We start from the raw sequence: 14,812 nt of genomic DNA on the forward strand, positions 1-14,812 counted from the left end.
TACATATGATATTAATACTGTATCTCCTGCTTTCATTTTTCAGGTTTCTTTCTTAAATATTTTCTTTCTTAAATATTTTCCCAAAGTAAATGATCAGTTCTAGATCTAGTTCAGTTGTAGATTGAAGCTCTTTATTAGAACTGAAGGTTAGTGTGGCTGGATTAAGTTGTCAAGTATGCTCTGCTGCCTGTAGCCATTACATAAATACAGCTGTATTATCTTTTGAAGATATTCAGATCAAGTTAAATGAAGTCACTAAGAGACAAGAATAACCACCTAAAAAAACTAAAAAAAAAAAAACTAAAAAAACTAAAGTTTTTACTGTGCTATTTGGTTTAACTGAAATCAAAGGATGTGTTTGAACATTATCACTTGAGCTGATAAACTCCACTGTGAATGGAAACCATGACTCGTTCATTCATTATGCCTCTTGTAGCTGGCGCATACATATATGTATGATTCTGATAAAAGTCCATGCAAATTCAGCTACAGTTTTCAGATTATGCAGTATCAGATGAAGCAAAGTAAGGCTACTAAAATGGCAGATTTTGTCCATTGTGTACTTAGACTATTACATTGCTGAATTTAGGAAGCTGGTTTTTTTGAAAAGTTTCTTATTTCCAAGAATCTCTTCAAAGCCACGAGTAATACTTGCAATACATACAACCCATTACTCAGTGTTAGAAAACAACACTGTTTTGAAATTAAATATGCCATACAGAAAGTCTCCCAGCACTCTTGCAGCTCCATCTTAACACTGATCTACAGATACCCCTAATGCAAGCACTGCAGAACTTGTACAACAATCCAACTGTTCAGTTTGCAAGTGTCAGCTACGGTTATTACAGTGATTTGTGGTATTCTGATAAGAACATGAATTTCTCCACTGAGTCAGAATAGCAGCCCATCTAGCTCAATACTCGTAACGCTGGCAACGAGAAATGCTACTTGGAGAGAATACGAGCAAGCATCCACTCTTCACTGCCCATTCCTTTCCTCCCCTCCCCACTCCATATTTACAGCCATTGTATTAGGAACATTAGGAATGTCCATCTTGTCCTTTCAGTATCCATTTTTAAACCTGCTTCCTCCACAGCCTCCTGTGGCAAGTTACAAAAGATGACTATTTACTTTGTAAACACATGCTTTCAGCTACTTGCTTTTAGCCCACCTCTAGATAGCTTCAGCAAATGAACCTTTTCTAACCTATTCTGTGACTCTAGGCTTTTTTTCTTTCCCTCCTTTATTTTGTTCTTTCCTTCTGCCTCTGGGACACAGAAAGAGGCCTTGATATGTCTTTCTTTCTCTTTCTCCTCAGCAGAAACCTCATAAAAATGTTCAAAGACCTGATACATCTCTCTCAGGAAGATCTTTCAGTGTGTCGAGTAGATTTCAGACTCAAAACACACTGACAACCCTGTAAACCCTATGCCAAAAGATAAACAGGTGGAAGGCAGTAGTTAACTCCCAGTCACTTCAGAAAGGTTTAAATGAACACCTTCCAGACAATTAAGTGACAATGCTGACAAAGCACTGCAGAGATCTCTTACAGTGCTCTTGTCAGCAATGACAGGGGCTGTTACAAAACAACATGCAGAGAATAAAGACAGAAAACAAGCAAACTCTATTATACAGGGTTTTCATTAAGAATAAATAAATAAATAAATAAGTGCCCCTCTTTCCTCCCCAGTTTCTACAAATTACTAAATTCCAGTACTACCCACTGTTAAGCTGTTGGTAACAGTTGTGATCATACTTTCTGGGAACATAAGCATCTACAGTGAAATTCACTATTTCCCCCAGTCGTCAGTATTTGGTCACCACAGTCAATACATCAGTATATTATTTCCGTGTTATCTTTAGTGCAAAATGGGAAAACTTAAACAGAGGAAGAAAGCATCTCAGAAAGAATAGTCAGGCATTGGAACGGGTTGCCCAGGGAAGTGGTGGAGTCACTGTCCCTGGGGGTGTTCAAGGAAAAGTTGGACCTGGTGCTTAGGAACATTGTTTAGGTGCTTAGGGACATTGGTAGTAGGGTGATGGTTGGACCAGATGATCTTGAAGGTCTCTTCCAACCTTAATGATTCTGTGATTCTATGATAAGTTAGTGGGACTTCACAAGGATCCATTGCAGACTCAAATGCTGAAGAAAAGAAAGACTTCTTGTCAATGGTACAAAGGTAGAAAAATAAAGCCCCAGGATCTGTCATCTACAGATTATGCATTTGCATAGGTGCTTTTGGTTGAAAATGTAGTTTACAAGGAGGGATCAAATGTTTGACAGGTTTGCATTGCTTTAAGTTGCTTGTTTGCAGTTCATTTCTATAGCAAATGTCTATGTACACTGCATTGTGTTACCTTGTTAAAGTAATCTGAAAGCTCTCGTATCCAGCAATATATGACGCTAGTCTGGTCAGACTCTGTTTTCCAGATCCACCCACACCCACCAACAATGCATTTCCTTGTGGAGTACGAATAATCCGTGATATTTTAATTAAGTGGGTGATTGCATCCTGTGTATTGAGAGAAAAAAAGTGATGAACAGCCATAAAAATAATATTCATCTAGAAAACATCACTGAGCAACTGCTTTTCAACAGCTAGAGGCCTTCCCTGGAGCCTATGCCAAAGACTCACTCTTGTACTCATCAAAATCAACAAGAGATTTCCCCTTGACTTCAGTGACCAGCAGACCTAGCCCAAGAGAAATGTCCCAGTATCAAACTCATGTGACACAATGTCCTATACAGTATTTGTACTAAGCAGAGCTGAGTGCATGCCTCTTTAGCGGACTGAAGGAAAACTAGAAAGGAGGAGGATTAACACCATCCTCCAACCTTTTAGCTGAGCTATTTATAGTCTCTCCAAGTAGGTTGCCAAAAGTACAATACAAGTACACTACAGAAATTTCTTATTCAACTGTTGTATTTATCTTAGAGAACTAAGTCTAAAGATGAAAAAAAAAAAGAAGCATGCATCAAGAGACCTTTGAGGAGGTAACTTCTAGAGATGCCAGATGACATTCACAATGTGCACTGTAGAAACAAATGAGTTATGTTTTGGATTATGCAAGGCAGGAGAAAGAAAAGACGGAGAACTGCGAAGAGATGGAATAATTCATGGGAGCGAGGGCAATTGGGAGACAGAAGCATGGCTTTATAAATCTTATTTGTAAGCATCACTGGAAACAGGGCTCACAATTCTGAGCTATCTCCAAATATAATCTGATGGAAAAAATATAAGAGCCATACATCAGTAAGGGCTAAAGACCAGGTGGGTTTTGTATTAATATAATTAGAGGCACTAATACCTTGAAAAATACTAAATCCATCTTTGATCCTCTAATGGTCTCATTGTACTGTTGCATGAACATTTGCAGTCTTTCAGCCAAATAATCCAAAGATGGGATAGGCTCATAAATTTTAGGAGCCTTCAAATCTATATCATCAGGTTCATCTCCAGTAGCTTCGGGGGCATCACGCAAAAAATCCGCGAAGTATAATTCTGTGGATCCATCTTCAAATAGATTTTGGCCATGTTCTTCAGCAGCAATCTACAACAATACATTAAGGATTGCTTTAGTCATAAAACATTTCACTGACCTCTTTCTGTGGCAAATACTTTAACATTATTTGCCTACCTTTTTCATCATATCTTCAAACCAGTCTTTATCACTTTGGCTGGTGAACCTGTCTGCAATAACATGTCTGCATTCATGCTGGAACAAGGCTACCAAAACACTGATGCTCCGGCAGACTTCAGAAGTAACTGTAAGTATTCCTTGCCAAATACGGCTGAGGTCTCGTAAATTAAAGATGTAATGAAATTTAGCTGGAGTTGGTAACATCTACAAAAGAATGTCATCATCTATATTGAAATAAGCACTAAATATTTGCTATCTAGAATTAAGTGAATACTGCATATTTTCAACATCAATACCACATTAAAGCAGAAATGCATGCTTGTCATTTAAAAAGCAAAGTTAAAAATGAAGAAATGACAGTAGCAATGATGATGTCTTTAATTTCACAATTAACATCCTTCTCGTAGTGAGGGGCCCAGACTGAACACAGTACTCAAGGTGCAGCCTCACCAGTGTCATGCACAAGGGGATAATCGCTTCCCTAGTCCTGCTGGCCACACTGTTTCTGATGCAGGCCAGGACGCCATTGGCACACTGCTGGCTTGCGTTCAGCCAGCTGTTGACCAGCACCCCCATATCCTTTTCTGTCAGGCAACTTTCCAGGCACTCTTCTCACTCTCTGCATGGGGTTGTTACGACCAATCTGCAGGACCTGGCATTTGGCCTTGTTGAATATCATGCAGCTGGACTCGTCCCATCCATCTGGCCCATCCAGATCCCTCTGCAAGACTTTCCTACCCTCAGGCAGATCAACGGTCCTGCCTGGCTTGGTATTGTCCACAAACTTACTGAGGGTGCATTTGATCCCCTCATCCAGATCACTGATAAAATTGTTAAACAAAACTGTCCCCAGTACTGAATCCTGGGGATTGCCACCAGTGACTGGCCACCAACTGGATTGAACTCCATTCACTGTGACTCTTTCTGAGCCTGGCCATCCAGCCAGTTCTTCACCTAGCAAGCTGTATACCTGCTCAAGCCATGAGCAGCCAGTTTCTTCAGGAGAATACTGTGGGAAACAGTGTCAAATGTTAGTAAAATCCTGCTAAACAACATCCACAGCCTTTCCCTCATACATGAAGTGGGTCATCTTGTCGTAGAAGAAGACTGGGTTAGTCAAGCAGGATCTGCCTTTCATAAACCTATGCTGGCTGCTTCTGATCACTTAATTGTCCCATATGTGCAATGTGATGACTTTCAAGATAATCTGCTCCATAACCTTCCATGGCACCAAGGTCAGACTGACAGGCTTGTAATTCCCTGGATCCTCCTTCCTGCCCTTCCTGTAGATTGGAGTCACATTCCCTAATCTCCGGTCAACTGGGACCTCACTGGATAGCCAGAAATGCTAGTAAATTATTGAAACTGGCTTGGTGATCTTTCAGGTCTTTAAATTTTCTCATAATCCCAAAAATCTTTATAGAAGAATCCTACCCAGCTTTTAATTTATGGTTCCTTATGCCCTTGACATTTTCTCAACCAGAAGACCTTTAAATGTTCTCATCAGCAATGCTTGTTATATTATACTTACATGATGCATTTCTTACATTAACTATAGAAGACACTGTGTATGATTACGTGTTTAGTCAACTAACTAGGTACTTGTAGCAAAAAAAATCAGGATGGAAGCATTAGACAGAAGTTATACCTATAGGTCACAGCTTCACAATATGAAGTATGAACATACACGACAGAACAAAAGGCCTGGGTCTTGCTGTTTTGTCATGGTCTGATGTGTCAAAGACTTTGTAACAGACGTAACATTACCTTTGCTTTTGTTGTTTGCCAGACTTTCCGAGCTGTAGATACTAATGCTGAAGCCAGTTTACATATTTCTTCAGGGAAACCACGTTGTTCACAGAAATAGCCTTCAGCAACTGTTCGAAATATTTTATCAATAGATGAACTGGAAGGCAGCGTGCAGTTGTAGATGGTGAAATGGCGTTTCAGGCGCTGTGGGATGTCATTCCGACCTCCCCCAGGGTGGATCATAGCAGCTACAAACTGGATGTCAACCACATTTGTAAATTCACCTGGCTTCTCCAAATTGTAGAAACCTTTCTGTTCCATCAGCTGCCTTACAATCTCATTGGTGATCTAGTTTTCCAACCCCACCCCAAAAAAAAAAAAAAGGAAATAGAGCAGTTAAGTATTTCAGGATTCTCAACTTAATAAATGAATAAATAGATAGATAGATAGATTAATAAAAGAGGAAATATCCAGTATAAGAAATCAATAGACAGAAGGAAAGACGTTTTCTCTTTCTCTTAATTTCACGTATTCTGCTGGGTACTTCAGCAATTTATAAAGCCATGTAAAATGGTACCAAGAGTCCCGATGCAATGGCTTGGCTGCATGTAAGTTTTGGGTGCGAAGCAGTTGTGGACATGAGCCAGGCATTCAAATGGGCTTCCATAATATCAGTCTAAGAAAATTCAGCACTTTAAAGTTACACCCAGTCAGACTATATATTCAGACTGATACAGGCACATAGGTGAGTGACAAAGAATGGTTAGTCTAGCACAAAGCACAGTCACACATTCACTTGTAGAGAGGCAGCGACAGAACGGGATTACAGAGCTACACTAGAAGGAAAAATATGACTTTTTCTCAGCGGTATTTTTTTTAAACTTAAGTCAACCTTTCAGAGTACAGGTCTATAAAGTATTCATTTATGAATACCTCCAAGCAGCTCACTAGACTTGGATGTCAACTGTGGCATTAGATTTCACCTAATAATAACTGTACTTTAAAGCACAGAGTGGACAGAAGGAAAGAATCTCTGTTGGTGTCCTGGATTTGCATGCTTCCTTTCCCAGACTGGTTCCGAGTGCAGAGAGTTTGTAAATTCTGCAGACTCCGCATGTAACCAAAACAAAAGACTTAAAATCTACAATGCTTGCATCAAATGGCTTGATGCTGACCGTAATCTTTGGCGCTCACAGCTTACCACTCACAATAAACCTGGCTTGGGGAAATTACTTTTAGTAGCCATACTTGATCCAGTCCATGTTACAATAACTTTTGCTAAACTTTCTCATTTTTGTAACCCACAGGTCAACACTTCCAACAGCAATAATGGTAAGACCACCAATTCCCAAATGTCAATATCTTCCTTTTACCTGATCACCCCATTCATTAATCACAGGCATGTTGATGTCATCAATAAAGACAGTCATTTTCTTCCCTGCTGGAGGACCATAAGTGGTACCCATTCTTTTATCTACGTAACTTTCTATGCTCCTTTGGAACATATTTGGCAGAGTTGCAGAAGAAAAGTTCAGACGCTTGGTCAAGTGAACATCAGGATCATACTTGCTCGTGTAATCCTGTAAGATAAACCAATTTTAAGTAAAATGAACTGGTGACTCCAGATGAATTCAACTGACAGGAGACACAGATGTCCAGCTGCCCTGCAAAAATCAGACATCTACAGAATCTCAGTCTTGCTGTTAACTTTATAATGCCAAACAGCAGTTTATTTAAAATAAATATACTGTCTCCCACATGATACTCAATCTCTCAGTTAATGTTTTGTATAAAGTTTCTAAGCATTAAAATTCATAAGCTTTTAACAGACTTACTAAGTGTTACAACAAATAGACATACGACAACTCAGGATGCAAATAAATTTTGCATTAGTAAATGTTGTTGTTTTTTTTTTCTAAACTCAATCTATTAGTGGTGATCTGTTACAGCAGTCTTCAAGGAACAAGTGAAAAAAATCCTTTTTCAAATTTGCACTATTTCCATACCTTACATCTAAAGCAATGCAAGGGAACAGTAGTGTAAAATGAAACCCAGCTACTATTTATCTTCTCTTAATGAAGACAGGAATCCTTGGGTTTTATGAATGCATACAATTTCCACTGCCATTGCTTATGCCCTAAAACAACAGAGTTCCATTTTTCATATTTAATGTGCTTTTATAATGGAACAAAAAAGAAAAAGAAAAAAAAGTAACCCTGGAGTGACACCAAGACATACATATAAAGCAAAGGAAATGTTTTGTTTAGCAAGAATCCTGGGACATAAAATAGTATTAAAAATTCCAGATTTCCAACATTATTCCTTTTAAAGATTCCATTCTTCCGCCGTGATGACAAAGTTTAATATAATTAAAGTTCTTATCTTTATAACAGAGCTGACTAGAAATGCTTGGTACATCAGAAAAATAAGCCCTTATCATTGCTGATTTAGCGGCCAAGGTCAATGCACCACAACCATGAATACAAAACCACTGAAAACACACATTTGTGTTTTATTAATTACAGCATTTCAGAGTCTTCACGTGGTAACGGTAATATACCCCAGAACAAAAATGAGAAGTATCTTTGAAAAATAAGAGTTTATTTAATGAGATTATTTCAGTTAGTTTGCTATCAGATTCTAGATGCAATTTTCAACTCTATAGCTTCGAGTTAAATTCAGGTGTTTTTTCGGCAATTCAAGAATTAAAAATACAGAGAGTGTCTTAAAAAAAAAAGCTTTCTGGTTTAAGTTCTTTATTTTAATATATACTGATGCCTTACTCAGCCCTTCAGATTACTACCTGAAGTGATCTACAATAAAACCTTTTTAGTTTTTCATGAAAGCAGATGCCTATACCTGGAAATTTCTTCTCCACAAGGTATAGTAAAGTACAAGTCTACAGAAGGTGACAGCAGAAAGGGAACAGTTGTAGAGGCAGTTAACTTGCAGTCTTAACCTTAAACACGATCAAATATCCACCAGCACTTTTTGACACTATGCTCCCCTGTGTAAGGAACATACTCTCCTCCATAGAATAGACGTGGGGTAAGCAACTCCCAAGAATTAGCTCCAATTATTTTTAGGGACAGGAATGGCAGCTGAAGGCTCGAGGTTGCCAGTATCTGGCCAAAATCCAGTATGTAGAATATCGAGACCACCATCCAGACCCCGCCTCTTCACTCTGCTAAAATAGTTCTCCAGCTGGTGCCAGGAACAGAAGCTGACATTACACCGGCATCCATGTTGGCATCAACAGCTGAACTGAAAAAGTCGTATTAATGGCTACTGGCATTGGTACAACTCACTTTATGTCAGGACTCAGAAAGCACATCCTTGGGGGGCACAAAATGGATCTAGATTTTAAGAAAGCCAAAGGTCACTTTAGGTCAATGTCTTTCAAATATTTTCAATTTCCAGATCTCTACAGATCCTGCAGTAGAGGTACAGATGCCTGCATGGTAGATTCAGCTGTCCTAACAGAAGATCAGCTTTGCGTAGCTATCTTTCATTGATCAAAGAGTATACATATTCCCCTGAAAGTCACAAAAACCATGCTGAAAACTATTAACCTTAGATTTTTAAAATAAGGGATTTCAGGTTTGGTAAGAAATTTGGGTTTGCTCATCTTTTTATCGGCTCTTCTGTAGCAAGTTATTAGTTTTCATGTGTGTCACAAGATTAACTGGCACCATTTAGCAATATGGAAAATATGTTAATTTAATAGTGACCTTATTATTTTCTTTCACAGAAAGAACAATGTCTTTTTCAGTGAAGGAACTAAAAGAGCAGATAATAAACACTAAATTTACCCTCTGAAAAATTACCCAGAGTAAAGAGGGAAGTTCTTTATTTCTCTCCAGTTTGGTCTGTGAAGAATGTCTATGCAACAAGGATGTACAAAAGATCCACTCACATGTGCCACCACTGAAGAAGCACAAGGAAATTAAAAAATCCTCCAAGAATCAGTATTTCCTTAGCAAATTCTCCAGTTTGACTTCTCCAAAAGAAAAGAAAGCAGATGAAAGAGCATTTATCACATAATCTTGCAACCACGGTTAGCAAAGTTTAAAAGAACTCTCTCTCTATACTAAAGTATAGATACTTATGGTTTTTTGCTTGTAGGCCATGTGAGTATTGCCAGAAGGACTCTGTAAGAATGCTATTACGTAACAGAAAGACAAATCACGTTACTCTTTCACTTCCATTTAACCATTTGTGCCAACGTCGATTATTTTTACTGTAGTGTTATCATACAAAGATATTATATGTTTTTCCATTCCACCTACCTTAATCATAACTGTTTTTGCTGTTCCCTGTTCTCCAATCAGCAAAACAGCTTTTCCTTGCTTCATGATAGTGTGCATTAGAAAGTCTGTTCGGACACTGTCTACATTTGGAACTAGAATGGAAGTATATTCTAGTACTGAATCTTTAGGATAAATATATTCAGGGACCTGTGTAAGAAAGATATGAAAAAGTCTGAGGTTTTCTACATGACCTCACAGGCACTTTGCATCAGAACACAAAAGCAAATGCACTGTACATTAACAAAACATTTCTTCCTGAAAGCCAAGCATCCATTTATAACCAGGCAGTACCTTGCCAAGCTTTTCTAAAAAGGTGTTAGATTAATGGGATATTTTCACTTTACTGTTCTCCAACACATGAAGATACATGAAGATAGCCTTTCCTTGCTAGGAGATCTTAAATACTAGGGTTACAGACAGCAGACAATGCTAAGGTAACTCTTCTGTTTCACCTCCAAAGCTATTTCAAATGTATGTTCCCATTCTCTGAAAAAAAGATATTTATGAAGAAAAGAAAGAAAAAGGGAAAAAAAAAACTTTCACAAAGGAAACTTTTGAACATTTGGTAGGGCTGATCTTCTTAACTGAATTACAGAGGGCTTTAAATGATAAAATAATATGCCTCTTACCAAATGCATCTTTCTTTTATACTCATCCAGAAAGCTTAGTATGTCCCAACATACTAACCTTCTTTGACCAGTGCTCCCACTGGCCACATGAATTAATTCCGTATTCAAACATGGTTTCTTCTCCACTCACAGCTGGAAGTTCCTTCACTGCAGAATGCTTCCGTAGGAACAGCTCCATTTTCAGCCTGTCATCCAGTTCCAAAAGTGCTCCAACAGACCACATTACAGCAAAAATGAACAAGCGAGCAATATGTTCCTCATTGAGCTGTTTCTCATCTCGGTCTGACAATAAACCCTTCAAACAGATGCAACATGTGACTACTGCCTTGCTAGAACAACATCCCAGCACAACTAACAGAAAGAATAACAGATAGAAAAAGTGATGTCTTATCTACCTGTAGAAGGTCAATAGCTTGTTTGATGTACATGCATTCTAAAATTGGCATTTTTGGTGTCAGAGCAGAGAAAACAAAATTGATTGTATCCTGAAAAGGAAAAACATCTGTTAAGGAATCTGTTTCCTTGTTTCAGTGGTATGATTTATTCTTAGACATAAACAATTTCTTAATTTCAACTATGTTCTCAGCTCTCTTAACAATAAATTTTTCCCCGTTACGACTATTCAGACAGACCACAGAATTTTGCTAACAATAATGTATATTTTTTTTAAAGTTGATATACCACAGTCAGCAGAATTATTTGTATAAGCTACATACAGCAATTTTCTAAAGAGCAATTTGAAGGCTGCTTTTCAGCTACATCAAGGATCTGCCATTTGTGCTCTCCACTGGAGATTTTAATCTACCATTGCCATTTTTGTAGTGGGAAGATAAAAGCACTCAAACTGCTGTAATGATGCGTATATAATGCATGACCTCACCACTATAAATTTCTATCTGATCTGTTCTGACTGCACCATAATGTACCTCTATCCCTCCTGAAACTAGCTCTCTCAGTTTTATGTAGAACCGTGACAGGATCCAAAGGGAATTTTACAATTGATGTAAGCGTAACCCAGACTTTTCTCAGATTATTCCATAGAGATTGCTACCGTGTCTGTCTTTGTCAAATATTCTGTAACATCTTTAGCAAAGTTGCAAATTGATGTAAAGTCCACTCTGAGATTTGCAGCACAGAACTATTCTAAAATACCAGTTACTATCTACATGCAAACAGTGTGGAAGATTCAGTTCTAAAGACCTTTAAAACTTGGACCTAAATCTCTCCAAGATTCAGCTTCTTCATCTGTAAAATAGACTAGATATCTCAGAGGGTACTACAAATTGTTAAATAATTGGTCTGAGATGCTCAGAATAAAGATATTTCATAAGTCAAAGTATTCTGTCCTTTCAAGAGCTCAATTTTCACCAGAAACAATTTTACGCTACCTACAATTCCAATGAGGTTTGTGTAATTCTTGTTCTTTGAGCTTATGCATTAAAAAAAAAAGCCTCTGGTCCATATATGCTAATACTTCATTACCAATATTTTTAAAACAATACACTACAGATAGAAGGATGCAAGTTCTAAAGAGCAATTAGCATGAATTAACTACTTATTGGAGTATTTTGTTTGGATGGGGTACTAGAAAAATGAGTTGGGCCATGGCCAATAAGCAAAAACTGTGATGAATCTGGATAAGGAACTGCAAAATGAAATATGTGAAAATGGTATCCCACCAATACTCCCACCATTGCTGTGGAACTCACTGGTCTGTAGAATGCTCTTTAGGGCAAGAAGTTGGTAACATTCTCTAAAGGTTTAGACAAGCACAAGCACAATTAAATTATGCCAAGTTATTAATATTTGTAACAGTCATTTAAGCATCAGTGTTTAAATATTAAAGCTAGGCAACTCTTTGGATTATGTTTTCAACTCTATGCTCCAGAGGTAATGGCAGCCTTCACCCAAATTAAATTAGGGTGAGATCTAATATGGAGGGAAAAAATATGTCCCATCTGTCTACCCTGCTGTTTTTAGGATTTCTCTGAAGTGTCCAGAATAGGTCACTAAAGGATCCAGAACATCAGATTGAAAAAAGTAAGTGTGATCTAATTAAAAGATTACTGGATTTTTTTTTTTTTTCATTTGCAAAGTACACAGGCGTGTTGAAACTCATGTTCCTAACATAACATACAACACTTATTTGAGCTTCACACTTTGCAGACAAACTAAATAACACCACTCAGGTAATTATTTTAATTCAATTCTTTGAAACTATCTTGGATAATTATTTTCATCAGCTAAGCATTTTTATTGCTTACAGGTAGCAGCACCATTCACAGATTAAAAAAGAAAAAAAAAAGAAAAAAAACAGGCAGTATAGCTTTTAAGTATAAAAGAGTAGAGACTTTGGAAGTTTACTTAAAATCACCCTATGATTTTATGATTGAAATTATTTCCAAGCATGAAATGTTACCGAGAAGAAAGAACTGAGAAAGGGAGGGTAAAAGTCCAAACCTACAATAACCATTTTAAAAAAATCCCATGAAAACAGAAAGAACTCAAAGATAAACCTGACTTAAAATATGGTTTGGGTTTTTCTTCTGTTTTGTTATATGTGTTGTTTTGTTTTTTTTTAATTTATCTCCGTCTTTTGGACTAACTCCTGTCTTTTATATAAAAACTGATGACTTGTAATAGTATTTACACTGCACATGGAAAGAATAAATAAATTATTTCCACTGATTCGTGAGTATTATTCTCTGCCACTTTCTTCTACATTATTGCTACTTGCTGTACCTTCATTACTGATGATTTCGTCCAATATATAGACTTTCAGTGACGAATGCTATTTTTATTACCATAAATAATCAATGTTTCTTTTAAGCAAATTGGAATTACTGTAGCAAGTGTCTTACTTCTGTTTTAGTTCAATTTTGATTGTCTTCAGAAGACCCGTTTAGGCATACTTAAAGTCTAATTCTCCTTACTTACTGTATTTCCATCTACAACCTAATCTTCATTTGCTTCTAAAATATCAGATATTTGGAAGCTGCTTATATCTGTGCTTTTCTTAATACCAGCATTAAATTCACCAAGCCCTGTATTTGGGCTTTGACTACCATTGCTGATGCATCTCATTTCACAATTTTTGTTTTAGAATTTACTTATCCTTTTTTTATTTTATGTGGGGGGAAATAATAACTGTAAAAAGAGCCATCTCAATACAAAAGTGGCATTACCCTCATCTGTAAAATCAGTTATCACTTCTGTTATTTGAGCAGCAAAGATAGCTCATTAGAAGTGAAAGAAAGCTGACAGCATGACAGCTTTCATTTACATTTCGATAGTTCCAAATGCAGCCTTCAGCACAGAACTAACTTCATATTTCACTGTATTTTCATCTCTCAATCTAATAAAATACATATTTTCCTGGACTTTATTGCTATTGCTTCAGGCTTGGGTATTTTAAAAGTTGTTATTATGTTTTCAGAGCAACTTGTAGCAAAAAACATGAATAGAATTGTGGCAAAGAAGCAGTAAATTGACCCACATACACATTACTTTGGAAGCGTATTTTAAAATTCATTATCAGAATTGATTCTCTTGCTGCTGCAGTAAATACTATGTCATATCATTATGTTATCGAGGTAGAACAGAATAAATAGCTTGTTAAACATTGGTTTTAAAGTAAATGGGCACTAAACTGAAACGTATCTGTAAGAAGACATTTGTCAACATTCTAGGCATTCCAAAGTTATATTAATCATTGCTTTTTTCATAATGTATAAAAATAAACTTTCTGAAAATGTCGCTCAAAGTTCATTACAAACTAGATTTATAAAATCCAACAAAGATGAAAAATATTACAGGAGAAGTCCAAGATATATCCAACACAAATTACACAGGAATATCAGAGAAGAGAGTGAATGGGAACGGAAGGTATAAAAACAAGCTGTATTTGATCCAGAAAAGTTAAGTGAGGAAATCAGAAGAGGATTACAAAGCTGAAAGATTAAAAAGCAGTAATTATTTCCATAAAAATTTCCAAAGAAAAATTAAGAATTTCAACATAACTGGAAAAAAAATTACTACTGAGATTTATGCTTTTTGAGTATCACTGTCCAAAATATTAATGAAAACTTTTTGAAGATTCATATGCTAAGGCCAAATGGAGGGAAAGAACATTCTGAATTCTCCCTATGGATCTACTAATTCAACATAATTCAGTAAGAAAATGTTTCAGAGAGATGCCATCTCAATATCTCCTTTGGAAGAGATGCATGGGCTACTGTAGTAGGCCTTCTGATTTTGTGTTGAACTTCAGATTTTATATTGAACACTTGTATTGAACTTCAGAACACTATGAAGCATGGAACTGGTCTCAGTTTATTTGAACTAAAGCACGTTTTTTAAAAATAAATAATGGACCAAATGCATTCCTGATACAACTGAAATTAAGAAAGATTCCACCAGAGTGAATGTAGCTTAATTTCTTTCTGAATTTACGTTTTTACATTCAAAACAAACAAAGAATTT

The 14,812-nt window shown here is 36.8% G+C and overlaps 1 protein-coding gene across 6 annotated transcripts in view; it reads right to left on the bottom strand.

Moving 5' to 3' along the window:
• LOC308189364 (dynein axonemal heavy chain 5-like) overlaps positions 1 to 14,812 on the bottom strand; it is a 155,269-nt gene that overhangs the window by 68,300 nt on the left and 72,157 nt on the right. For all 6 annotated transcript variants that reach the window (XM_080579329.1, XM_080579331.1, XM_080579330.1 and 3 more), the window contains 8 exons: positions 10,726 to 10,815; positions 10,389 to 10,625; positions 9,681 to 9,848; positions 6,765 to 6,971; positions 5,410 to 5,739; positions 3,640 to 3,846; positions 3,310 to 3,552; positions 2,359 to 2,513 (listed from right to left, as the gene is read on the bottom strand). In XM_080579329.1, the coding sequence (XP_080435455.1) occupies positions 2,359 to 2,513; positions 3,310 to 3,552; positions 3,640 to 3,846; positions 5,410 to 5,739; positions 6,765 to 6,971; positions 9,681 to 9,848; positions 10,389 to 10,625; positions 10,726 to 10,815 (1,637 nt within the window). The remainder of the gene's footprint in view (positions 1 to 2,358; positions 2,514 to 3,309; positions 3,553 to 3,639; positions 3,847 to 5,409; positions 5,740 to 6,764; positions 6,972 to 9,680; positions 9,849 to 10,388; positions 10,626 to 10,725; positions 10,816 to 14,812) is intronic.

Source organism: Anser brachyrhynchus, assembly GCF_964034855.1.
Source record: "Anser brachyrhynchus genome assembly, chromosome: 2".
Taxonomy (NCBI): Eukaryota; Metazoa; Chordata; class Aves; order Anseriformes; family Anatidae; genus Anser; species Anser brachyrhynchus.